General features: G+C 35.1%; 1 protein-coding gene across 1 annotated transcript in view; it reads left to right on the top strand.

Annotated features, from left to right (window-relative positions):
* The window catches only part of PTPRD (protein tyrosine phosphatase, receptor type D), a 283,005-nt gene that overhangs the window by 185,766 nt on the left and 70,417 nt on the right, over positions 1–26,822 (top strand). Inside the window, exons 21-26 of the mRNA XM_026083567.1 lie at positions 4,591–4,800; positions 8,072–8,232; positions 14,334–14,348; positions 16,523–16,635; positions 23,576–23,695; positions 25,796–25,893. Coding sequence (XP_025939352.1) covers positions 4,591–4,800; positions 8,072–8,232; positions 14,334–14,348; positions 16,523–16,635; positions 23,576–23,695; positions 25,796–25,893 — 717 coding nt within the window. The remainder of the gene's footprint in view (positions 1–4,590; positions 4,801–8,071; positions 8,233–14,333; positions 14,349–16,522; positions 16,636–23,575; positions 23,696–25,795; positions 25,894–26,822) is intronic.

Raw genomic sequence — 26,822 nt, 5'->3', positions numbered from 1 at the left:
ATTTTGTGCGTATGTCTCTATAATTCACAGCAAATAAACAGAGATCAAAGACAATGTCTTTACTCCTAATTTAATGATCTTTGTATTGGATCATATCTGTTTTTCTAATTTCTTTGGTCAATTCAGGGATCTCTTATAGAAATGCCACTGCTTCCTGTAAAAGGATCACTGGGAAGTGATAATTATCGTGCAAACAATCGCCTGCCTTTTTTCCCTTCTCCCATTTATCAAATGGATATTATGTTCAATGTTTGCACCAAAATGTGAGGAAAATGAAGATCTTCCCAAAACCAAGACTGCTATAGAAAGCTTTCAAAACAAAGCTCCTTCAGTAATCCTGCTTAATAAATGTGGCAGTCTGCAGTTTCTTTACTGATCAGAAAAGGCAAAAAGGAAAATCTACCACCCAAAGAGAATCCTTAATTAGATGTAAACACAGAACTGCACAAAGAAGAGCACAGTTTTGTTGCTGCTGGCCAATTGATTGAAGCCTGTATTTACTCTTGACCAGTTTCCTCTCTGTTGTCATCACGTTGATTCAAATGCAGTGACCACTTGCTTTGATCCATTAACTTCTTCACTTTAAAAGAGTTGGATTGTAAATGCCATGCACCAGCACATGATTGTAGTCCTAAGCAACATCAAATGAGGTTATACAGTAAAATTCTCCTGACAAGATCCATACAGTAATGGAAAACTGATTTACTATTACCAACCACTTTTAACCTCCAGAAACTACAGGCAAATTCAGCAGCATTAACAGATTAAAGGATAGGTGCCAGATGACATTGAACTTTTTTGCAATTAAATTTTACGGGTCTGTGCTGCTGATTCCCATAACAAAGGGTCATTTTAATCGTCCTGCAAGTTGTGGTGCATTAATCTGTATAATAGTTTGATAAAGAACATTTATTAATTCAGAAATATTTGGGTCAGGATGGGTTGTTTCCCACTTTTACTGATATAATTGAGGCCACATTGTAGAATTAATGGTGGAAGAAATAAGATATGCATTGACTGGAAAATGAAAATTATTTCTGATAAAGAACTAAGCCCTTGATATATCTTTTACAATTGCCACCAATGCATATAGTAACTACTGAGGAGGGGGAAAAAATTCAGAAGCAGGCAGTGACTGTACTTCATGCTCACTCATCCAGTTTCTCATACTTAAAAGACTGTTTTTCTTCCTGCCTTAGAAAATAAGAACTGCATATTGTTAGTAGGTGTACTCTTCCTGCCAAACACGTGCAAGCAGTTGAACAATAAACAAATTGGGGGAAAAAAATCAAAAACTAACCACACTACTGCCTAAACAAATAGTTTCTGATGGTGAATAAAAGAAACTTGTGCATATCTTCTTTTGGTACAGGTTCAGATGTCTGGTTAGTATCACATAGGGCTGGGCAATAGATTTTCCAAGGGAGTCTATTCCAAATGCTTTGCCTAGATAGCCTGAAGAAGAGTCTTTGCTGAAAACACAACTCTGGAGTGGTAAATCCATAAATGACTTGTCAAAAGGACTGTCTGGCCTTATTGTGGCTACTGATTCTTCCTGGTTCCTTGAATCTTTCTGTTCTGAAAGAAGCCAAGAGATGCAGAATCTTAAAAGAGCAGATAATGTACTTGATATTAGAGGTACAATCCTTTTTTATTAACTCAAAATTTCACATTATTTTCATTATGAGGTCTAATGACTTCAATCAAATATGTCATATGAGTAGCTGAAAAATAAAATATTATGATTTGCAGTAAGTATTAATAGAATACTTCTTTATAATCAATAGGATCTAAGTAAAAGCCTGACTGTAAAGTCTTAAAACTTAAAAATTTAAGTGAAGTCCTGGTATAAAGTACTGCTGCAGATATATGTGAAGGTAATGATATCTGGCAACAACCTCATCTACATGTGAAATATGAATGAAGCCAGAGGTTCACTTGAGGTCTGTTCAGTCATGTGTAGTCAATGTCACAAACCAAATTTCCATCTATACACAGAAAGATACGCCTAAGTTTATCTGGCCCTAGGGGACCAGCAACCACCTTTGAAAAAGTTGCCTGTTGTACACAGTTTGTTTGACTCAGGCTAGTTGACTTATTACACTGCCAGCCAAAAGGACAGCTTCTAAAAACTTCCCCCACTGTAGCAGAGGACTTCAGCATTTCCATCTGTTAATATATACATTTTTGTTACTAATTAAAGCTGACTGTCTGCTGCTCCACCACTCCACTAACAGGTGCCACCTTGTGAAAACAAACTCCCCAAACTCCCCTACCCTCAGCAAAGCTTTTAAGGGCTGTGGTAAGCTCAGTTAGACTTTGTTTTGCCACTGCCTCGTGTTGCATCATTAATAACTCTACCAGTGACATAGGAAGCTACTAACAGATATGAAAGCGGTTTTCCTTAAAGCAACTGAAAAAAAATCTTAATATAGAATTCTCTACTGTCCTCATTTTTATATCATGCCAATTTACTCTAGCTGCTCATTAAAATGTTTAAGAAAAGCAAAGGAGAAATATGGACTGCTGATTGTAATAGAGGTCTTTAATGATGAACGACAAATAACAATTTTGAGTCTCAAGTTTTGGAAGGTAGTTATTCGCTCGGGGGAGCTATTCCAGCCTACCAGCTTTTGTAGTGGAGCATGGAAGTTGATAGAGTCAAATGAGCATAAAACCTTTGGGGCAGAGAATGAGCAGGGGCACAGTGTTACAGCTGGAAAGCAACTGACTGCATGTATCTGTGATGAGACAGCTTCCAAGCACCCTCCACCGCTGGAGAAGTTTGAGTCCAAGTGGTGCAGCTTGGTTCAGTGTCTACCTTTAGCCCAAGTCTGAGATATGTGTTGTAATGAGAAGGAGTGTTAAAGTGGTCAGGGTTAAAAGCTTCTGTGTCAGTAGCACAGTGAATAGCAGATTGTCTGATGTGCTTGGGAATTGTTAACTGTGCCACTGGAAAATACGAGATCCCACATGAGGGAGGCAAGAAGATGTGCTAGCTAAGCTGCAGTGTAACACTGGAGGAGTGGCTGAAGCTTCCCTGAGTAAGTGTATTTGTTAAAATGAAAATATATAGTAGAAATTGAATTTTAATCTCTTTTTTTATTGATGTCTATCTGGCTCTGGAGACTTACCTCCTACTCATAAAAATAAGTGTGTGCTTATCCATTGTATTAGCACTGTTTGTGTACTGAAAAGCCCAGAAAAACTCTGTGACCTTGGAAAAATTTATTGTTGCAGTATGAGTCTATTTCTTTGGCTTTAAAACAGGACATTGAATAAGTTTCATAAGTGAAAAATGAGGGAATAGTGGAGCAGCCTTAAAGTCATCACTTATCACCCAGGAAAAGTTCAGGCTCCTTGTAAACAAATCAAATTAATATTTGTTAAATGCCAGTGTATCTAAAGTGATAAAAGGTATTGAATAAGCATTTGTCTGCTTTAATAAGTAATTTGTCAATGGATTATACCAGCAAAGCTTTATTTTCTTCGTTACTTAATATATGTTTTACAAGTTTGAGCTAGTATTTAATCTTGTTGCAAATGCTCTGATATAAATTTTAGCTTTGTTCATCAGTGGAAATATTTAATGAGATAAGGAAAACTTACATTTTGAGAGACAGGTTATGCAGTTTAAATCTGGAATATTTCTGTGGGTTATATATGGCATGGTAGCAGACAATATTTTCTAATCTGGCAGTAGAAAAAAAAAGTATTACGATTCATGGGGTCCTCTTGTTGATCTCCATCACTGAACTGTTGTATAGTGTTGAGCAGATCATGAAGCACCTGATTTTGATGTTTTTGAGCAAATAAAATGATAGTGAATTTCATGTTTGGGAGATGTGCTTACAAGTCATACCCATAAACTTTTCTGTGCTTACATTTACTTTTTGTGAAATAGGTTTAAAAGCAAAATTAGGTTTCTTTGAGTTTTTGAGGAATTTAATATTTACAAAGGGCTTGATAATCTTCTTCAGAACTGTTAGGGAAATACGAAAACATTGTTATTCTTAAAAAAAGTTGTCAATATACATTTGTTTATAATTTTCTCCTAAGTAGTTAATACTGAGTATTTTATATTTCAGAATTCTCAGAAAAAATATTTCACAAATTGGGGAGGGGGATCAGATTTTGCTATGTATTCACACATTTTAAATAATAATATCATTTCAGTTACTGAGTTTTGTTGTATTAAACTGTAGATAAGAAAGTACCTGGCATATGCACAGGGAGAGAGAAAATATTATGCAGTGGCTCACTTTATTTTACACAGAAAAGCCGTGTTACTTTATCGGACTTTATTTTGTATTTGCAAAGACAACAGTATCAGGCACCCAAAATTGATCTAATTGACCTATGCTTGTAGTCTGAGCAGTGCAACTGCAACCTAGTATCTTATCTTAACAAGAATGGCAAGAAATTGGAAGATTTTGCAAGAACTGATATAGTGATACTGACATGCCCCATGAAATTGTATTTTTGTAGTTCCTGGCCATGAATTAAATTTTCTTATTACATTGTCAATAAATTGCATTAATCTTTCTGTTTTTGCTTTCTCTCTCTCTTTCCTCTCCCCTCCTTCTAAAGCTGCTTAAGGAGATATCTAGGAAACGCAGAAGCATTCGTCTTGGGAGGGAAGTTGAATTAAAGCCATATATTGCAGCTCACTTTGAAGTTCTTCCTACGGAGTTCACATTGGGGGATAAAAAGCATTATGGTGGCTTCGAGAATAAGCAACTTCAGAGTGGTCAAGAATATGTCTTCTTTGTGTTGGCTGTAATGGAGCACTCAGAATCTGTAAGTTAATTATTGTTTTTTTAATCCCAAATTTACCTTCCATAATCATCAAAACATTTTTTCAGTGCTTATTCCACTTCCCAAAAGCCAGGTCCCTACGGCATATGTCAGAGCATCTCAAAAGTCAGTGATTCCTCACCTATTTCCAGTTAATTCCTTGGAGTTACCTTTTTTGTTTGCATCATAATGTGTTACTTATGTGCGTAACAGAACGCTAAGGATCACCTTTTATTCGGTCTGTTCTGATCCTTTGCAAATTACAGTCTCTGCTCGTTGAGATCATTGTTTGAGATCATTGACACAGTTAGAGAGGCATGAACTTCACAGCAGCATCTTCCCCAATGTCTTTAACAAAAGAGTTCCTCTTTTGCATTTGGACTACCATTTAACAGCAGTGCTGGTTACCAAAAATTGTTGGAAAGATCTGTTGAATCAGAGACATGCACAGCTAGCTTCTTTAATTATAGTAATTTCCTCCCAGCTTTATCAATGAATTGTTAGAAAGTTAGAAAATAATTCAATAATATACGGAATTCCTGAGGTGAGCTAAATAATGAGCTGTCATTCCTCTTTATGTAATTCATTTTGTTCTTATGTCCCTTTATGCTTGAGTTAATCTAGCTGTGTGTGATATTGTAAAAAAATATATATAGTAATTAGACAGACAGAAATAGGACTGTTGAAGGAAGTTACAATACACACTAACATTTTAACATGGAATGTCTTACATGGTACCTTTCTAATTGGTTCCTAAACCTGACAACTGAATTTGCTGGGATCAGCCACTTGAAACTATTGAGCCAATAATCTGAATTCTAGTCAAATGTTTCCAGTGTGTAAGGTCTGCACCCCTACAATTGCTTTTCTGATCTCAAAAGAGTTTGCTTACTTAAACTTATGAAGGAGTTCATTTTGGTGAATATACTTTTATATACATGACTTCATTTTAAAATACAATAACTGCTTCCAGCAGGATCTAATATGGATCAGAAGTTTCCTTTTCACTTTTTGTCAATGGCTGCAAAGAGAAAGAATTCTGAAGATGCTGCATCACAAAGTTTCAAAACAGAGATACTAGACAGATTTTGGCTATAAAGTTAGAGGTCCAAATATCCATGTGAGAAATACCTGTACTAAGATTTATCTTTTCAATACAAAGTATTGCTTCTTATTTAATATTAAATATTAATTAAGGCATTGTTACTTCAAATAACTTAGGGATTATTACTTTTTTAGAGAGAAATAAGGATGGAAAAGCAGGAATAAATAGGGTTGGAAAGTTACAGCTTAAAAGCCTGGTATAACAAAATATATCCAAAGACCTACTGTTGTTACAGCTCTTCAAAGGCACTGGTAAATTGGTTTAAAAAAAAACAGGTAAAACATGGGAAACATCTGGTTTAGCCTGACATCTAAAAGATTTATGTGATGACTAGTATGAAATTGCCACAGAGAGCAAGAGTTCATAAAAATGAGCTTCCACTTCCAGTGTTCCAGTATATCTGCTCTGAATATAGTTGTTTTTTTTTGTTTTGGGGGGTTTTTCTGGAAGGGACTGTGGGGCTGCAAATCCTACAGAATTGTAACCTGCAAGGGATATTTCTACTATACTCTTGTTATTCAAAATACATTTTCCTCGTAAAGTTTCACCTGAAGAGAACACATGTCATTAATACATGTAGGATGGAAATTAAAAGCAAGATTCTATTTAATAGAGAACAGGTAATAAGTGGTCCTGCTGTCATCCCTCTGTAGCATTTTGGTCTGCCTGCTCCAAAGGAAGAGGCTGAATGCAAAGATGATCTGACGTAGCCATGTTTCTCCCATCTTTGCAAGAACTCTGAAGCTGAGAAATATCTCAGTCAACTTAGGCGTTTCAGGGAATGGACATAGAGATTCCCCAATTTATAAACAGTGATCACAGGCTTTTTAAATGTTTGGTTATTAAAAAAAAAAATTGTTTTGAATGTCATTGTCATAGGTGTTAGCTCAGTACCAGTTAGTGTCAGTGCCTCATCCTTTCCTGTTCTAGTCCTATCTCTAACCCTAAACCCAGGTTCTGTCCTAGACCAAAGTCCAAAAAGAGGGCAAATTAAGTGTAAAACACTTTTGCTTTGATGTCACTTGTCATGGCTCAGGGCATGTTTCAGAAGACAGTGTAAGCATGGCTCCTCAGCCCTTACATTTCATAATCCTTACTCTAGAATTGACCAGAGCCCAGAAGTAAATGAAAACTCGTCTCTTTTCCTCCTTACCTTGTCTTATCTCAGCTGGCATTCCTGACCCAGTACTAAATCAAGTTTTTCAGTCCTTTGCCAGAATTGTAGCTCTCTTCCTAGTTTACCACTGGCAGAGGCACCCCAGCAAAGACCAGAAATAATTATAAACCATTCTCTGCTTCTGACTTTATCTTTACATGATCTGGTTTTAGAGGGCTGGCTGCTCAGCCCCACCTGTCTGTAATTTTAACTTGGCACTGAGCCATGGATTATGCATCTCAGGTCAGAGGAGAATAAAAACAAGTTAGTGTTTTCTTCTTATCACAGCTGTTACTCTAGGCCAGCTGGCTTCACACAACCTGGTAACATATAAAGATTTTTGACCACTCCAGTTGGTTCCTAATTCTAATTCCTGGCCTGAGGATTTAGAGACTTTCAATATTTACATTCCCTTCATATTCTTCAGTGGCTTTCCCTGTTTTTCTGTCTTAAATTCAAGTAGTCTCCATCTTTGTAAGAGCATGCTATTTCTCATACAGTTCCTTTGACTGTGTTCAAATTGCATCCTACTGTTGCCATGGGGCTCTTTTCCAGGAACCTCTTACATTTAGCCCTCTTCATTTCTACCCTCTAGTATTTTCATTCTTTCATAGCTATTCTTTCATATATATTGCAGGAAGAAACACTGTTAAACCTATATGAAATAAAAAACAAAGCAAAATCCCCAAATGAGCAACTCCTGGGTTATAGTCCTTGAATTCTCTAATACTTCATTTTCACACTCCCTGCTTAGGTTGTTAAGTCTTCCACAAAGGACCGTGTCACCTCATTTGTCTGTTGAACACTTCTCATATGTGGAGCACAAAATAAAGATAACAATAGCAGCACAACATTCAGTCTGCAAGTTTTTATGCTGCCTGACTTGAAAAAACCAGCATTTTTTTCATTGCTATGTTTATCATTATTTTGTATAGATTTATTTTAGATTTAGGATATTCATTATTTTAAATACACTCTTTTATCATTAAGTAAGATTTATTTTGTTTCTATAGACAATGTATGCAACCAGCCCATACTCTGATCCTGTTGTGTCAATGGATCTCGATCCCCAGCCAATTACAGATGAGGAAGAAGGCTTGATTTGGGTTGTAGGACCAGTTCTTGCAGTGGTGTTTATCATCTGTATTGTTATAGCTATACTTCTTTATAAAAGGTAAGTTTAGCTTTTAGTTCTTTTACAGTGTGTGTAGCTTTCTGATGTATTGGCCATTTTTTGGTGTTACTCCACACTACATAATTTGTACTACAATAGTAATTGTCATTCTGTGAGAATTACTGTATGCATTAATGGTTTCCACAACACTGCAGATATTTTATTAGATTTCTGACTGAAGGTAAAGTTTCCAAAATTATAGGCACATGGGTTCATTTTTTCTGCTGATGACATTGTGTTAACATTTCTGCATTTAAATATTTTTTCTACTTTAAATATGTTTGTGAATAAAGTATGCTTGTATATAAATATGTATGAAATGAGCACATTTGACTTTTTAAGTCTTATTTTTAGAACTGTAATAGTAATACATTAGGGGTTAAATTCAGCTTGATGTTAAACATGACTTTCATCTCCACTCAAGTAATTTGAGTTTTTACTTTTGACAGTTGGCCTCAATTTGGCAACATATCTATATGAATTTGAAGCTCTGAATTGTGAGATTAAAGAAACATCAGTAGCTATTTTCTACTAATCTTGCAATCAGATCAAACTTGGCTTACTCTTCTTTTACTGTCCATGATTCATATGTAGGTTTTCTATTACACAAAGGACTTTCCTATACCTTACAACTTGCAGGATGCAAACTGTGTGTAATACCTTAGTTTATACATAGCAGGTTTTTACAATGTAAATGAGTACACAGGGGCCAAGATACTGAATCAAAAGCATGGTATCAAAAACATAGAGATTATTTTAATATTTAGATTTTTTCTCCAAAGCATTTTTGGAAAACATATTTATAAAGCATAACTAGACAATACTATAAACATGCAGAACCTTGTCCTTTATTTTATTTATTTATTTTTTTGGTGGGGGGAGATAATTTCATTAAATTGAGCCTAAAACTAATGGCTATAATTCTATCACCTGCTGAGAAGTATTTAAATCCTGCTAGTCATGACCCTGTATTTTTTTTACTACCCTAAGTGGACACAGTAAAAAATATCTGAAGTTGCATGCCAGCAGGCTTCAGGTTTTGGGAAGAGAAATTAAGTGTTCAGCAGTAAAAAAAAAAAAAAAAAAAATCAGTCTGGAGATAACCTGAGCAAGTCCAAATTCCAAACAGATATTTATAAGAATATTCTTTAGGTTCATAATCATATCGCAGCATAGTAGATGGTCTGTTACTTGCAGATGCTATGTCTCCTGAAGGTTTCTATTAGTACCTACAGTCTCAGGCAATCTAATTGATTAATAACCAGTGAACCTCTGTTTGTGCCTGTCTGTCACTTCAAAAACTGGTCATTAAAGATGCGCCATAAGTGAAATACTCCTTTCTTCTGACTATTTTGGAGTATTAAAAATAAAACTTCTCCCATACTACAAAACAAAACCAAACAATGGCATATAAAGCAGATGTGTAACTGCTTCTGCACTTGTTTGCATTTATGGAGCCATAATTACAACCTTCACATTCTATTACCAAAAAATTATAGGCATATTGAACAAATGAGCAGGTAAAATTTGTTTATCAGTGGTGTAAAGGGAATGTCATACATAGAAAACGGGGGACACATTTTCCATCTGTTATTTACTAGTAGTACCAGAGCTATTTGGGCAAGTGGCCATCTGTATTTATTCTATTTTGTTTCAACTAACGTGCAAATTGTTTAACTGCATTGTTTTAGCAAATTTCCTCTGAGAAATGATTGCAGTTCTACCAATGTATTATCACCTGTACTAGAATAACTTGCTCTTGTAAATATAATGGCACAATCTAAATTGGTATCAGTCAAGCTTAAAGTTTTATATTCTGACATTCACAAAAATATTATACCCACATGGTTAAAAAGTAATGCCTTTACTGATGTCACAAGAAATCTGTACAGATAAGACCTGATGGGGACACAAATCAGATAAAAAGAATGGTGGAGAAGGTTAAAAAAGAATAGACTAAAAGCACCATTCACTCCTGGATTTCTGCTTCCAGAAGACAGTTTCTCATGTATTATTATGATGAGTAATTTAGAAAGGCTTAAGCATTTAAAAATGCACGTAAGAATTCAGATTGTGGGACTTCAGTAAAGAAAATGAGTTGAATTTTGAAGATTCTTTTTTTTACTGTAGGGTCCCACTCTATTAGATAATTTTTGTTAATTAAAGCAGTCTGACTCTGTGCTATCAAATCCCGAAGTAATATATAGGGATTACAAAGTAACATGTTAACAGATCTGAATTGTCTTATTAAGCTGAAGGAAGGGATAAAGTAAAGAAGAATGTAGATTTTGTAAGCTTATCTTTATAGTTCATTTTAGTCTTTAGTAGGGAGACAGGAAGAGTGATATGCAATAATGGGTCAATGCAGAAATAACACTATTCAGTGGAAACACAAGCAGAGTTGATTAAGAAATTATACTTCCATGCAGATAAGTTCAGAATTTTTCTATTGGAAAAAGACAAAATAGTCATAATATTGGAATTCTTCACTAAATTCACCAAGAAATATTTTATTTTGAAGTTAAAATTTTGTCTTTCTACTGTGTTAATATAATACAGACATCTAAATGATAAAGTTGAAAACAACATTGAAGTAACTGAAACTGATGGACTTGTTTAAAAAAATAAAATCAGTTTTTTCAAACACTAAACTCTTAAGAAAGACAATATTCAACATGTTTTAGATGCATACTTTGTAAAAATGAACACATTTTGAACCTTTTGCGAAGAAATCAACTGTGGAGAAGGAGAAATAGCAGAGTTTGACAGAACCAGTAATATACATATGAATTTAGAACAATATTTTTGCACTGCCAGGAAATTTACTGAAAAAAACTATAGATAGCCTGCAGTTTAAGAAAAAAACAGAACAAATCTATGTTTCTAAGGGCTTAATGAACCTTTCACTTCTGAGAAAAAGAGAGTTATCTATAATTGGATTTTTTTCTGGAGTATGCAGAGGCCTTTAGAAAGTATAGATTCAGGCTAACAACTGGAGTTTGATAGCTTTACTGTCTACAGAACAGCAATAATTAGACAATATAGTAGGGATGTTTAACATAGTATTTTGAGAAAACAATGAAATGTAATAATCCAAATTAACTGTGTTAGAGGGTATTAGAATGGCTACTGGCGTTGGATATGGCCAAAAATGTAGAATAACAAAATAGGAAAATGAGAAATATTCACGTAGATCTCAACTCTACAAATATATTTCTGAAATACATTGCATGTAACAGGTATGTTGGGAAGAAAAGAAAATGAAGGACAGATGACACCTGCCTAATTCAAGAAAACATGTGAGAGGAGTATTAAAAAGGAGAAGATGAGGATGGGAGATCTGGGATGGGAAGAAGAAGGCTATGTCTTTTGAAGTGTAAAGGGTGTAGTAACTCAGATAATGGTGAATTGTGCATAATTCCCTTTGTCCATAGAAGCCTTCATGAAGAGACATGGACTGCTATTCTCATGATTTACAATACTAATTTTTCATTTGAATTTCAGTCATAGAGAAAGGAAGACTGCAATTTATAAGAAAGTCATCTTAAGGGGAGAAGCCTTGCCCTCATTTAAAACAGCAGATGCTATCACAGATAGTGTAGATAAGTTGGCTGGGTCACTGTGTAGCACATAAGTTACCCAAACACTAGGAGTGCATGTTTGACCCCTTTATTATTTATTGGTCAGTTTGTACCAAAGCTGTTAGAATAGTTATTAATGGAATACACAAAGGCAGTTGCTACAGCATTTGCTTCTCTTAAAAGCTGAAAGCAAAGATATTCCATAGAAACGTTTTTGCAGCATATATCAGAACGTAGCCAAAAAGTCACCTCAGCTTCATACTTAACAGAAATAGATGGGAAAAATACTGAGCAGTACCTTTTGTTGTCTTTGGATATGGCTGCAAGGTAATATCCAGCATGACTGAGGCTGATTAATGTGCTGAGTGTGCTTCTGTTGGCAGAACCACGTAATCACAGAGTCGCAGAGGCTGGCAGGCACCTCTGGAGATCTCTGGAGACCTAGTCCAACCCCCTGCTCAGAGCAGGTTGCCCAGAAACTGTGCAGTCAGGGTGGGAATATCTCCAAGGATGGAGACTCCACAGCCTCTCTGGGAAACCTGTTCCAATGTTTGACCACCCTCACAAAAAAAAGGGGGTTTCTTCAGTTTAGGTTGAATTTTCTGTATTACAGGAATGAAACTGAACTGACTTGAGTATTGACCAGTTCAGTATTTTCCTTCACTGGAGCAGTGATACCACTCTGCAGTCTTAATGAAGGGAGATAATTATGGGCTGGAGGGTGGGGGATATTTAACCTGCTAGACGGAAATCTAAACCTTCAAATGCAGGGGTACAAGTAAATTAACTAAATGTAACTTTCTTTTTGGTCATATTTTTGCCTTCAAGAAAGTATAATTTTTGCTGGTTCAAGCATGAAATAAAATATACGAAGTAGTAAGATTTATATCCAAAATCTCAAACAAAGGCAAACGCTTATCTATAGAGCTGGTGCAGGCTAAGTCTCCCTTAGAGGCAATACCTAACTATTACGATGACTGTTAGTCTGAATCACAGTTTATATCCCAGGCTCTTTCTGATAAAGCAGTAAACCCTGCTGCACCCTACGGCTTAGGCAAACCCACAGTAAATCCTTGACTCACTTCTGAATGTATCGTATATGTTCAGTTATACTGGATTTAGATGGTAAGGAAACCAATTAATGGATGTTACAGAGATCAAAAATGTTCAGTGTATCTCAGAACCTGCCAAGCTAAAAAAAACCCATATATGTCTGAAGCATCTTAAAAAAATTTTTTTTTTTCAATTTTTGTGGCTATTCTTCATATTTTTAAGAAATCACAGATTTTCTAACTTCAGCCTATCACTGATATAGGATGAAATTTTGCTCATTATAAGTTTTTCTTGAGTCAGTGGTGTTTGTGGGGTGTTCTTCCATTCTTAGGGAAAAGAAATTACAGTTTTTTGACATGTTTTATCTTATTTACTTTTATGAAGTACAGCTTTTTGATTTGGTTCAGAAGAGAAGAAACTTAGCTTGAATCTTTTGAATGTACTGAACTTTGGGACCTGAGTAAAGGCCCTGAATCTTGAGTTATAAGAAAAAACTACTTCTAAAGGAGAGAGATATTAAAAAAGCACAAAAATCAGGATGGGGGAATGTTTAGTGATGGTGAAGGGCATTATAAAGACTTTACCACAACATGTGAGTAACATGCTCTTTCTGGACTTCTTGTAAAAAAGTTTATAGCATCTCTTGTTATTATAGTCAATAGAAAGATAAACAGACAAAATTCTGTATTTGTAGTGATTGTGCATAGTAGAACCTGTTAACAGGCGCTAATAACATGTTTTCCCTGTTCAGCTTATCTTTATAGATCGTAGAACACTATAGGTCTATATAGATCATTGCAGATCTCTAGCATGTGCTGTTCCCTCTAAAATTAAAAAGGTATTTAATAGTTCATTGGGGAAAGATTCATGATAACCTTACTTATCATGGCACCTTTAAAAATAATTTCTGCCATTTTATTACCTGGTTTTGTAAAACAGACTTAAAGGATGTCTGCTTTTTTTTTTCTTTAATTTAGTTCAAGTCTTAGACTAGCTCTTGTATTTACCCTTCCCTTTCTCCCCCTTCTCTGTCCCCTCCTCTCTCTAGAAATTTCTTCTCTCTAAAAACTCTTCAACCTAAAGATTTCTCTACACCTCAGACAGAGGTATTACCAATGAAATGTTAACTTTGATAACTCAAATTATAGATCCATTCTCCATTATCTTACTGGTTAGAATTTGAGGTGACATTATTTTGTGGACAATATCTAAAAGGATATATGAGATTAATACAGAAATGTTTTCTTCAGCAGCAGAAAGTTCCTTTGAACTTAACCTTGTGTCCTCCATTTATTCTATGATGCCAAAGCATTAAACGTTTTGATGAACTGTCATTTCCTAGTTTGTGTTATATATCTTCACTGTAAGACAACGTTTCTTGCATCTCCTGTTGTCATGGTAACTCTTTTTGCTGCTGGTCAACTAACATTTAACCCTTTTTCTCCTCTTTGCTGCATTAAAATGGAGCAGTAAACCTGACAGGTGAGAAGTGAAAAGTAATCACCCTCCATTTATTCCAGGAAGGGAAAAAGAGAAAAAAGATATTTATCATGATAATGATCTAAAACAGTGTGTCTATCAATCTAAATGAATGTAGGCAGTAAAGTTCATAACATTAAAGCAACCTCAAAGTGTTTGTTTCAGATATTTTATGTTGTTTACAACGCTGAAAAATAATGCAGCACATACAGTCAAGTTTCACTGGGTTTTTTTTGTGTTTCCGTAAAGTATGTTTTCAGGAGACTTATTTTTCCTTAGTGGATTTTTCTGCATGTCCCATGACCATCACATAGGCAGAAACAATTGTGATGTCTGTGTGGCCTGGAAAGCTACAAAAGTCAGAATGATCCTAAGTATAATAATAAATAATAAGCCCTTGCATTGTTCTATAGTAAGTGTTCAAAATGTTCATGTGTATGAGTAGAAGAGATTTTAGTGCTTTTAATACATGAATAATAAGTTGTGCTGCCCACCAATGGCTTGCAGTGGCAGAGCTATGGGTGGAAAAAAGATATATGGGCAGTTCCACTTGTCCCTAAACTTCAGGAGTAAGAAATACAGATAAAAATACTTTCTGAAAGTGGAAGGAGGCATACACACCTTTACTTGAGAAGAAAGAGTATTAGGGCATTGTGCTACTGTGGTAGCTCAAAAGTTAAGAAAGAATTGCAAAGGAGTCCTTCCACAATAATTAAAAAAGAGTAAAAAACAAAAGAATCAAGTTTAAATCTGTTTAGCTTCACTAAAGAGGAGGTAATATAGGTGTTCGGAATTTACCAGAGAACAAATGGAACATTTTTGTGACAAAACACTTTTTTTTCTTTTCCATGAAATCATAGAACCAGTAACTTTCAAGCAACAATCAGTATTCCTGCAACCATGTTATTGTTTGGCTTCTGTGCACAGTCTTTGAAATCTTCAGCATTATGGAACTTTCACTGAATACCAACAGGTGTTCAGCATTTCACGAACTGTGGGAAATCATTTGGAGCATTTTTAAGAGGGAGCCCAGCAGAATAGTAAGAGATTTAGCACAGCTACATTATGAATCAGTTAGAGGGGGGAAAAAAATATCAGTAGTGACATATTAGACAAAACATAGGACACCTGAAAAAAGATTTAGCTATAGTAATCCTTAAAATAATCTCAGTTTTGTTTTCTGAAAACTAGCCCTCTGCAGCTTTTTCTATCTTCATTTCATATTACATGAAGAATATCAATCATTTTGCATTTTTATTCAGGAACTCATAGAGGATAAATGATGAGAGATTCCACTTCAAATTCAAGAATTAAATTTCCAGATTCCTAAATGAAAATGTGAAGTTGTAGATATTCTCCATGTAATATAGTTCTACATGTTTTACAGCAGAAAATGATACTCTCAAATATTGAGAGCCCATTTAACCAGAGCACTCAGAATCAGAACAGACATAGACTCCACTTCTCTGTACAGATTGACAAAACTAATAAAATTTCACAGAAAATGTAGCTTAATTTGATCAGAAGCATTCAGATAAAATCTGAGCCTTGAATACGTAGGTGTGATCAGATGCATGAAGGCTGTGTAGTGCACCCCTTACAGAGATGAAATACAGCAGAGCAGATTCTCATTTCCTAGAAAAGAATAAGGAAAACAGTCTTCCGTACTGTTCTCTGTCATCTTGGAAGTGCCTAAAGAATGCAAGTTATTTGTTAGAAAGCAGTTCAGGACTGTTTATATAAAATATGAAGTATTCAGTGATAACAACTTTGCATGGTATTTTTTAATTACATCCTGAAGATTTGAGTAACTGTATTTAATAAAGCTGTAGCTATCTAGCTTTTAGAATAGAGATGGTGTGGAATTTTTTAAGTTTCATGTCATATCTTGTAACAGTTCATTATGCTGGTGCCTAGAATGATGATCTAGAGGATCAGTCTGTTGCTGAATACAACAATTTTCCCTCGACATTTTTATATTTAAATTCCTCTTACCTCGGCAAGTTGTACCTGCCCTACTCACCATGCATAATTATTTTATCTTTGCACTGGTTCAAATACTCTTTCAGAAAGAAACATTTTGCTTTTAGGCTATAATTCTTACAGGCTCAGGTGCCTGTATTTGTATAGTCAAGACTTCAGCTCTATGCTTACATGTATTCACTTCCTCCATGCAGGAAGAGGGCTGAATCTGACTCTAGAAAGAGCAGCATACCCAACAGCAAGGAGGTTCCCTCTCACCATCCCACAGACCCAGTGGAGCTGCGACGCCTTAATTTTCAAACTCCAGGTAAGAGACAGTAATCCTTCACTGAGAGCTATGTGATGACACACTATGAACAGCAGTGCTGTTAGAGAGCAGAAAGGTTGATTGTTTAAGGAAACATATTTTGATTGCTTGTGAAATTTCACACAACATATTTCTTTCCCAGTTTTGGAGATAAAATCTTTAATTTCTTTATGTAAAGAAAAATCCTGCTTGAAACAAAATTATTGTTCTTATGAAGAATACTCAAAAAGTTGCATGCTATGTGTGGGTGTGTTTTATGTGCTCTGATTGCAAGTTAAACCTAAGAATATTAGAAGATATTATTGGGAAAATAAGTCCCTCTATTTATTAGCGCTGTATTTATGGCTCCTTCTTTGCAAATAAGCTTCCCTCATATCTGCTACATTATCAGGTAGTCCATCAACATCACTGAAAGTTTCACTGCATTGCAAATGTACAATACAGAAAAGAAATACTAGCTAGATAAACGGTCTTATCTTTTCAAATCAGGCTGTATATTAGGTTCAAAGGACATATTAATATGTGAGTAGTCCTGAAAGGTAGAAATAACATCCTGCAGAATATTTTATTTCCCATTTTCTTCTTTTATTTGCTAAGCATTGTTTTCTTAAAGCAGTTATCTTCAATAAGTCAAGAAACAGCAGGAGAGAAAAACAGCAGGAGAGAAATATTTAAAATAGTATTGGTTTGTATGAGTTGATATTTTGTTTTTAAAGTTGTCTGTATTTTGATCATGATGTATTCTAGTAGACTCATTGTCTATTACCATATGATTTCATGGGACCCTACTCTGATTCTAATTACTTATCAAATCTTTGTGATTTATCCAGAGCATTGTGTTTGTCAAATTTATTACACTGAGCACAATAATAATATTAATAATCAATTCAGGCTTGTAAAGGCAGGAAATTAAATATTTGAGATTTTGAGAGATTAACTGAAGAAGATGACATACAAAATATTACAAAGGGGTTAACAGAGTTAGCAGATCTCTTTCCAGTGTTTTAAACTGGGTGCATAAGGATGGTGTTGCCCCTTTAGGAGTGGATCTGCAGAACAATGCATTTGGGGCTGAAGCCTCAACATCCACAGGCAGAGGTGGAGGGAGAAGAGTCTGGAGGCTTGAGGCTTACCTTGGATTTGCTCTACTCTATTTTGGCAAGCTGAATGCTCTTAGCATTTGGAGCTCATTAGGTGTGTTTGTGGAGTACATCTTCAGAGTTTCATCTGAATCCAGGAATTTGGTCAGTGTGTCCTGGGACCTCTTCACAATATGAACCCAAGTGCAGTAAATGAAAATGATTGAAAGATATGATTAAAAATTGTGCTTCTGATCAAGACTGGAACATTAATGTAGACTCACACTTGCTCACTAAACATTTCCTAAGTTATCAAACAGTTTCAGCACTGAGTTTTAAAGGTTCCTACAGAGATAGAAGTACACATACAAATGTTTAAAATGTGAAAGTAAACATTGACAGTTCTTACAGATTAATTTATACCAAAGCAAGACATTAACTGTATACTGAAAAGTGTGGATGATTTAATAGTTAGGTATATAAGGATCATTTTCTGACATCTGTGTGTTTAAATGTGGAGTCTTATCTATTCATTTATTGTTTGTCATATATTAAAATAAAATGTGTGAAGAAAAAATTCTGCCAATTCTTACTAATATTTCATTTAAATGACACTTTAAATGCCACTGCAATTCCACCTCATTGATCTGAAAAGAACTGGAGAGGAATAGATGTGTACCTTTCTTTGTAGTGCTATAGTTTGTCTGTGAAGTTGGCAGCTTTCTGTGAAGCTAGTTGAGCAGAGCATCTGCAATTCATTTCTTTTATGAGGTCTCTTCCTTGAAAGTAAACCTTTTCTGTAAAATGAAGGTTTGCAAATCTTAGAAAAAAATATAGACCAGAAATGAATTTATGATCCTCTTTTTCTACTATTGTAGCACCTAAGACTGCTAGTCTAAGATCAGACTGTTATATTATTCAACATGCAAACAAATATCAGGGAAAAAATTCCTACCCCAGGAGATTTGTCTTGCTATTTAATAGTTCTTAGGGTGAAATTTTAGCCTCAGTGTAAACCAGATAAAATTCCATGCTATCAGAAGCAGAAACTGAGTTTATTAACTTCAGTTAGGACTACCATTTCTTTTAAGAAGTCCAGCAGAGAGTCTTGAGAGTCTTTACTGTATGTTCACATGATTGAGCTGAATTTATCTTAGGCACTTAGGTTCTGCTGGAATGTTTATCCAACTCCATCCAGTAACACACCATGAAATATCATTCCAGACAGAGCTAGAGAGAGGAACTGCAGAAAGACTCTACATTCAGGATACCAGTTGTTGTTTTTGTTGTGGTGGTTCTCTTATAACCAGCAGTGTTAAGTTTTCTGCCATTAAAAAAAAAAAAAAGTCAGCAGTTGGGGCAAATTAGGCAGTTGAAAGGAGTTGATGTTGGTGTTGTTATGTGTCGTTGTTGAGGGGGTTTTTTGGGGGGGGAGGGGTTATTTTTACTGAGGTGTATGCAATATCCCTCAAACAAAGATCTTATCTACTCTGCAGGATGCTGCAATTTCTGAACACTTTTGCCAACAGATGAATTAAATGACAGAGTGGTGAATGTACTTTAATAGTCAGGGTACACCAAGTCAGTACAACTCCACTAGGCTAGGTGATTCGACATCATTATTAGAATTTATTCATTTAGACTGTGAAAGTATCCACAGACTTTCCAGGCACACCACTGCTTCCAGTAAAAATATTTATATATTATACAAAGAACCCAAAATGTAAACTAATAGAGGAGAAAAATTTAAGTTACACTGATGTATTTAGATTGCCAGTTTCCACTGGGAGAGATAGATGAAACACTCCTATCAAAGGCAAAGTTGTCATAAGCTTTAATCCTTCAAAGGATTTCTAAACAGCCTCTTTCCAAAAATTCCTGAAATAATATATCTTTTTTAAGAGAGGGCCTGATCAGATATAGCTGTCAGGATAATTTGAAAACAAATCTCCTGTTGTGGTAAATTTGATTTTCTAATCACAAGTGCAAAATATTCTTGATACAGATGTTTAGATATAACTGTTTGAAAGAAATTATGGGAAAGCAATATTTTATCCTTGTTGATGTCAGTGGAATTATTTTGGCAACAGTTAAGTTGTATTAGTCATGAAATTGCTGATTCAGTATGAGGATGTCATAAAAATTAATTCAAAACTACCAGAAAAGTAAATCTCTTACTTTCCTATCATTTTTTCTTGCCCTGCAGATGAAGAACTGCATTCCTCACTTTTCTGTTACTTACCTAAATTGTTTTTTTAATCTTACCTTTTCCATCAAGGGTCAAATTCATCTCTGGCTTCACTTCTCAGTAGATGGAGTAACTCCATAGATAAATTTGACATTTGTCTTGACATTTGGAATAGCCCACAGTTCTGCATCTGAGAACAAGATCCCATGTCCATATGTGTTCTCCAAAAAATATATATTTGTTAGATAAACCCATATGCCAGTGAGTGGGTCACAACTGTGCCAAGTTTTCTTTGAGTAAATAAGAAAATACCCAATCTTGCAGTAGCATAAGAGATTTCTGTTATTCTTGAGAATATTTCTGTTATTCTTCCAGAGCTGGAATGGCTGCAGGAAAGTCATCCACCTTCTTCCCATTTTACAATTTTCCTATAAAATATGGGATTAAATTCATTAAACTATTATGCAAATTTTATAAGTCAGTAAGCCACATGGGAGGCTAAGTGTAGGGAAGGAAAGGGAAAACAATTAAGCACTCACAAAAGTTTTCATAAAATTAGGAAGCACTGGTTTGTGTAGAGGAAAATAACTGATGTTAAGTGGTTTGAGTGGGTTATGAGAGACCCAAGGCTCAGAGAAAGACTTCAATCTGCCAATCAGGCAAAGAACTAGACTGAGTCATTCCTGAAAAGTGACTGTTTTTTCCTCTCATTTAAGCGCAAAATGTGTCACACTTATAAGTAATTTGTGTAATTGGGTGCCAATTAAACAATTATCTCATTATCTCTTACCAGTTAAATAAGATGCTTTGAAATATAACAAAAATAAATAAAATTATTACAACTCTGAATTAAGCATTCCATTTTTTTGTTCTATAAGTAAATGTTCTTGAAACACTTACTCAGTGAGTTTTGAAGGAAGTTACACTAACCTATTTCCAAGATAAGGCAGAATTAGAGTAAAATGAATTCCAGAGGAAAAAGCTGCAAATAATAAAAGTGGAAAAAGTGGTGTTTGGATTTATTCATCTGCCTTGCAAGTTAGCAGGGAAGTTCTTCCCTTAATTTATGTAAGCAATTTCTGTGTATGAGAATCATACCAATACTGAAGGAAAAAGTGGGATTTGTCTACATGGTAAAAATTGACTGGAATAGCTTTCCCAAGATGAGTTACCCTATACATAGGTCTGCATGTGAACTTGATCCATATGAAGGGTTTAAGCACCTTTAGTGGCATTTAGGTTGTGGAGTGCAAATGGCACACGTTTCTTAGATGTGCCACTTAGTTGCTGTCTAACCTAGAGGTACTCAAACTCTGCTTAGCTGGGGATGGGGTTGAAAGTTCTACTCCTTGCAAGAGTAATTATTTATTTATTTATTTATTTAGGATTTTAGCCAATGACTTTTCAACATTGTATTTAACAGTTTTGGAGCAGGGTCTCAAAGCTAGGGTTCCCCATTTTTCACCGTAGGGAGTTTTTATGCCTCTCTCTGTGGTGTGGATTTTGCCATGAGGCTACAGAGCTCCTGTGGCTTCTTTGTAGATCTAAGTCTTTGATGTAGAATAAAGCTCACTTTTATTCCAAAATCTTTATTCCAAGATCACTCTCTGGGTTAACACTAACTGTAGAAAAAAGAAATTTTATAGTGGAAGTGATTCCTTTGTCATATATACTAAAGGCATGCTTGATAAATATTCATAGATGCTAAATTCCTACTGACATTAGGGTCATCTTTTATCTTTTCCATTTGCCATGTCCAAATTTTACATATGTATTTCCTTTTACTGTTCTGATAAGAGAAAGTACTACTGTTACTACTTCCTTACTTTTTCTGTACTGGGAATTAAATCAATGTAGATTGATTTTTTTTTCTGTGTTACTAAATAAATATGAATATATAAATGTGTCATCATAAATGAGTATTTAAAATCACAGAATGTTAATTTGATGTGGACCTCAAATACGGCTCATTTAATAATGAATTATCTGTGAAGATAATATGTCACATTTTCAGTTCATCTGGATTTTAGACTGTATCCTAGCAGCTATGCATTCCGTTTAATTTCTAACTCATTTTTTTCTTATTCATGATGAGCAAGTCAACCTAGAGGTCCAAGTTTAAAAATAAATGTGTGCTTCATATATATTTTGAAAAGCCCTTAACGTGAAAGCCTAAGAAGAAACAAACAACATCCTGATTTAACATACTAACAGCAAGGATGCTTATTTCAGTGGAGTAAGGGAAAACACTTTACAGGTTTAATGACTGGATCAATTATGCAGATAAATTCTGACCTTATTCTCTCAGTTGTGCGTTGGAATTGTGGCACATATGTTTTCCTATGTCCCTTAGTTGTGTGTTTTTACTGCAGAATGACCAGCAGATATTTCTACACTGTAATTAAACCATACATTCTTTGTTTAATTCATGTAGAGGGGTTACTACTAGGCTGCATAAGATCAGTCATGTTTGGCAATCTTCTGCCAAATCTAGAAATAAAGGCTGGCTGTGGATAGATTTTCAGCTGTGCTTTGCATGATTTTTTTTTCTCCATTTGATTTTTTAAAAAAAAATTAATATATGTTTTTATCTCTTTATTTTCTTATTTAAGAAAAAAATTGAAAGCATGTATTTGGCATGGTGTTTCTTTTGACTTATTAGCATGTCACAGGGTCTGTTGCAGCTTAGCTGTATTTTGTCTTTAATTTTTTGTGTTTTCATAGCATATGTTGGTTGATGTGAAGTCGTCTCAAAAAATGTATTTTGTTATATGTAGCCACAAAAATACATATATTTAGCTATATTTGGGGTGGATTTTTTGGGTCAAGTTCTATACCTGTTGTTCACATGCAATTCACAGTAAGCTTTTACATGCTTTCACATGAGGGAGGATGAGATCTTAAAATGTCAATTCATAGCATATTCTGTTATGATGCTTATGATCAATGGAAGTGAATTTATAAAGTTATACATTCATACATTAGAATCCATAGACTGATTGCATAGCAAAAGTCCTCCAGTAGTTCTGTTCAAAAAGTAGTGAGTTTGTCATCTCAGTAGAGCATGTTGTATCTATTTAAAAGATAAAAATACACCATTTCACTTTATATGTTAACTGGAAAATATCATTTGAAGAAAGTAAACAAGTGTTCAGTTATAAGTGCCTAATATGAGTCCTATAGAAAGGGGATTATATGCAGTCAAAAACTACCAATTTCAGAAGTTGCTAGTGGTTCTTCTTTTTCTTAAAAAAGGAAGTTTTTTGTCAAGTTCTATTTCACACAAAATGTTTAATATAAGGTCTCCCCTTAAGAACGTAGTGGGGCATATAGAAGTGCACATAAATAAAACTAGTTTAAAAAGACTGGATGCTCATCCTCTGTTCCAACAAATAAATAGCCTTCACAGAAAACTAATTATTGAGATTTGGGTTCATGATGCTGGTGAATTAGTCAGGTTCCTCCTGTAATGAGCAAGTCTCATTTTCTTCAGTTTTATGTCCTTTATGTTTACAGTAGGTTAATTGGACCTTTATACATCTTCTTAGCTGAGTTTCCAGACTCTGTTTTGTGCATGTCTGAAGTGCCTGTATGTACAAGATTGATTGATTATGATGGTCTACTGCTGTAACTAATTTGTTTCCCATTTCCAATTGGCTTTTACTTTTTACAGCTTTGAGCAGTAATTCAGTCCCCTACGCCTCCCTGATTGGCTCTGTGTCCTCCCTCTCTAGCCAAACTACCACTCAGTCCTTATATGATAATAACTCTCTCCCACGATTCGCTCGAAAAGGTCTAAACATCTTTGTCTCTATTTTTTTCTCTGTTCAAGCACTGTTTTAGATGTACATCAGTCCACCTCCATTTCTGGATAAATCTAGAGTTTTCTTGTGCCTTTTCACTCACATGCTTTCCATGGGGGTGCTTGATCTGGATCAGTCAGTTTAATTATTAGATGACTGTCACCCACACTCTTATTCTGAGAATAACCACCTTCTGCTAAATGAAATTTCTAAGAAAATGGGAGACACCCAGAACTGATACAAATAAATTAGAGTTTGTAGACTAATTTGTTATTTAAAATTTCTAAGAAATATCCTCATTAAATCTGGATATTCTGCTTTGTTTAATTCACTGGCACCTTGCCTTTATGTCTACTTTAAATAATGTCTCCATCACCATCACAGATGTGCTATGAAGGTAATACATAAATATATACATACAGGGTGAGGTGAATTAGAGCCAGTACTTCTGGACATTATTTTGTACTCTACTATATTAAATGATGCCTGAAATGTCAAAAAAAAAAAAAAAAGAAAAGAAAAGAAAAAGAAAGAAGAAAAAGAAAACAAGAAATAAAAGGAAAAAAAAACATACTATAGTGTGACTGTGTTGTAACCACATGGTCGTTTTTGGCTACGTTATAGGAAATACAGGTTAACTGTCTTAGGCATGCTCTTAAAATTCACGGTGACAAAGCAAACTGCATTGTGCAACATGGCTTCCAGCTTGAGCCCCCTTGAGTCATCACTGTTTTCCTTTTGTAGTTTCAAGAGATCCTGGGGTTCACTAGCTTAATTTTTCCAGCCAGCTCTGATTTCTTCCCAGAAGAAATTGAAAACACATTTTCGTCTTAGGTGTAGCACTATTAAGTGTGAAGAGATGAGAGTAAGCATCTTGGAAAAGGGTCATCAAGACTATTAATAGATTGAGAAAAAAAAATGTTCATAAATTTTGGCCTGACAAATCTTCAGCTGGCAGACTGTGCTAGTTGGCCCCACATCTTTTTCTGTCTTCCTTTTTCCTTGCCCTCCTGGTATTTCCTTTCTCACCCGTCTTTATCTCTGATTCCCAGTTTTTATTCTTCTTTTTCACTCAGTATCTTCATCAGTAGACAAAGATGTTTACACCTGAAGTAGATTGTAGGTATTCTTGGGGGTTGATAAATGGGGTTTTAGAATAAGCTTATTTTGAGGTACTAGGGCAGCCAGATATGTGTGTCCAGCTGAATTGTACAACCCCTGCCTCTACAATCTGCTACTAGTGAAAACATTTTTGAAGCTCTAATTGTCTGATGTCCAATCTTGTCTTCAGTGACTGTTGTCTATAAGCAATGGTGCATGTTACTCTAGTCATCCATAGTTGCATGTGAGTGTCAGTCACTTCAAAATTTCATAAAATTAGTAAAGTACTCCTAATTTAGTCAGAATGTGTAGTCAGTCTTCTAGACCTTGATACATTGTTATTAATCCTCAATCTTTCCATTTCATTTTTTAAATTTATTTTATATGTTAGTTTTCTGTTGGTTTGGAGGTTTCTTTGTTTTCTACCATTTCCTTTGCAGGTTCAGGTGTCTGCGGTTACCTTGGTAACCTTCATTTTCCAAGTTCATTTTTCTTGATTATGCATAAATCACTTTGTTTTCTGTCAAAATACTATTTTTTCCCCTTTAGGGCTCTTTCAGTGTCTGTTTCTTAGCTCACCTTTCCTCATCTAATTCAACGCAGTTTCCATTTCATACAGTGCAGGAGAAGGAGTTTGAAATGACATTAAGAGTCATTACTCAAAGCAGAGGTCAACATCAGGTCTAACTGTCTCATTTTTCCATGCCTAGCTAACCTCATTGACTCATACTGCAATAACTTTCTCCTTTACACTAGGAATGTTAGCTTTGGGAATATGCTTGGTGACTTTTTTTAATTTGGCTTCAGAGCTCATCTATCCAGAGCATGTCCTGCTTTGAGTAACCAAACTATTTGCCTGCTTCTCTCACATATAACATCTTTACTACTTACACATTTCTAGCCATTCTAACTGCTGCATTTTCTAAGTTTTAGAGTCATGGCATCACTTTAGTTTATTTTAAATGCTGTTCTTCTTGCTTGTTCAACAGGTATGGCAAGTCATCCCCCAATACCTATCTTGGAACTTGCAGATCATATTGAAAGATTGAAAGCAAATGACAATTTGAAGTTCTCGCAGGAGTATGAGGTAATTTTTGCCATTTTCTTACTCTTAAAATAATTAATAATGCCATCTTTCTGCTCCTCTGGCAACATCTTCAATAGGTATCAAACCTGATGGTGTTGGTTTCATATGATGTTAAATCTGTGACAAAAGTTCTCTGTGTAAAATGACTACTTTAGTGAGGTGGCTAGTTTTTATTTTAATAAGCATATTTGTCGGGCAGATTCCATGTGCACATACTTAAAGTAGTGTGTGAATGATATAGCACTTAGACTTTTTTGTATACACAAGCATCCATCTATTCTGCAGTTAAAAGCTCCCTGGGTTATTTAAATATTCTTCTATGTAATGTTATATGTTGACAGAACACATAGAGTATCCAAGGGAGAAGTCACAGTTCACTGTGTTAGTTCTTCATGGAATAAAGAATTTACAGTTGCCTGATGTCATTCCTAATATCACAGCTTCAAGACATTGTTTTTTTTCCTCCTGTCAATAATATCACTTTGATAATCTGTGAATTATGGTGTGTAAGAGTGTGAAGGAATTTAACCAGAACAGAGGAATCATTTAAAAGCCACTTTGTCAATAATCTATAGAATACTGCCCCGCAGGCATGCATTGACACTGCAGAGAGTTACCACCTCTCATGTCAATAATTTGTGGCTGAAGGGACTTGGATAGCCATCCATTAAACGCAATAAACTATAATTATTTCTTCAAAGCGGGTACGTCAATCATGTCAAAAATCTATGGATAAAGTAGACATTGAACTATCCTACAAAGAACGTTCCTTTAGAGCAGTTATGGAGTGTTATATTAGTGATCCATGGATGAACAAATCCCTGAATGATCGCTGATGTGGTAGTCTGTTGTATCACTGTTCTTTTGCTTAAAACTCCCCAAGAATTTGTCAGCCTGGTGGAGCATAATGGAGAGACAGAAAACATCTC

This window comes from Apteryx rowi, unplaced genomic scaffold (genome assembly GCF_003343035.1).
Source record: "Apteryx rowi isolate R43461 unplaced genomic scaffold, aptRow1 scaffold_61, whole genome shotgun sequence".
NCBI lineage: Eukaryota > Metazoa > Chordata > Aves > Apterygiformes > Apterygidae > Apteryx > Apteryx rowi.
Note: the sequence above shows the minus strand (reverse complement) of the source record. Positions and strands in the feature narration are given on the sequence as shown.